Below are 1,072 nucleotides of genomic sequence, written 5' to 3'. Positions count from 1 at the left end.
CCTGTTGAAATAATATCAGTATCATAACAGCTATTGTTTTTATAGTGCACTTAAGGCACAGGCAATTATATATAAAGGAAAATAAGTGAAAGAAATGCATTCCTGTCACGTATTAATTACCATATCTCTTTCCAAGTTCTTAAAAGTGATGTGCCTGACTTTAACACCTTAACTCTTTGGCGTAGTGATATGGCTGTGGACAGGGATTCAGGGCTGGGATGTGGTTGTGATGTCCACAGGGGGTGTGGTTGTGATATCCACAGGGGGTGTGGTTGTGATATCCACTGGGGGTGTGGTTGTGACGGCCACTGGTATCGTTCTGTTGATCACTGGTTTCTTGCCCTCTCCAACAGCAGTGGCGGTAAAGGTGAATTCTCTATAGTGAGTGAACAGATCTGCCTTGAACTTGACGCTAGCCCACTGGGAATTCACGAGCTCCGATTGCGGTCCTTCGCTGCCACAGAAGCTGTCAAGGGAATATCGAGGCTGACAAAGAGCGCCAAAGACCGTGCTGTGCTCAATCGTGACAACAGTAGGTTACTTTTTTTTTCTTCTTTTTTACGTTGACGTATACTGTACTGTATGCATAGCATACACTTTATATTAGGTTACTAGGTAATCTTGAAATCCTTATATTTCAGTGTCATATGATTTTTCACGACTGAGTTTCCTTGACGTATAATCCCTGTGCATGTTAGACCTGATCATAAATTAGGTATCAATTAATCTTAAGAATATCTTACTTCATAAGAAAATTCCTTATGCAGTTGAACAGCCCGGCCTCGATGGTGAATACATCATTGAGACACACTCCTAAAACAGCATCCTGCAGCTGGAAGTCTGAGCAGTCGATCTCAATCCGGGCGTCAGAGGAGTTAGCCTGCACGCGGGGAAACGATCACGTGAGCACGAATTTTATTTGGGAAAGACTGGACTGGGAGAAAGGGAAGTGAGCCTGGCGGTACGACAACTGGCTAGGTGGTGAGAGGAAGAATTTAGCCACCAGACCAAATGCAACTCATTGTTCAGCATGATATGGTTGTGAATAAATGCGTGCGGGCACATGTTATAG

General features: G+C 43.8%; 1 protein-coding gene across 1 annotated transcript in view; it reads right to left on the bottom strand.

The window, feature by feature from the left end:
• Window positions 1–612: 612 nt before the first annotated feature.
• LOC119586136 (cubilin-like) overlaps window positions 613–1,072 on the bottom strand; it is a 5,012-nt gene continuing 4,552 nt past the window's right edge. Inside the window, exon 3 of the mRNA XM_037934828.1 lies at window positions 613–880. Within this exon, the coding sequence (XP_037790756.1) occupies window positions 740–880 (141 nt within the window). The 3' untranslated portion in view covers window positions 613–739. The remainder of the gene's footprint in view (window positions 881–1,072) is intronic.

The sequence above is a fragment of the Penaeus monodon genome, chromosome 21 (assembly GCF_015228065.2).
Source record: "Penaeus monodon isolate SGIC_2016 chromosome 21, NSTDA_Pmon_1, whole genome shotgun sequence".
NCBI lineage: Eukaryota > Metazoa > Arthropoda > Malacostraca > Decapoda > Penaeidae > Penaeus > Penaeus monodon.
This window is presented reverse-complemented; position numbering and strand designations above follow the sequence as displayed.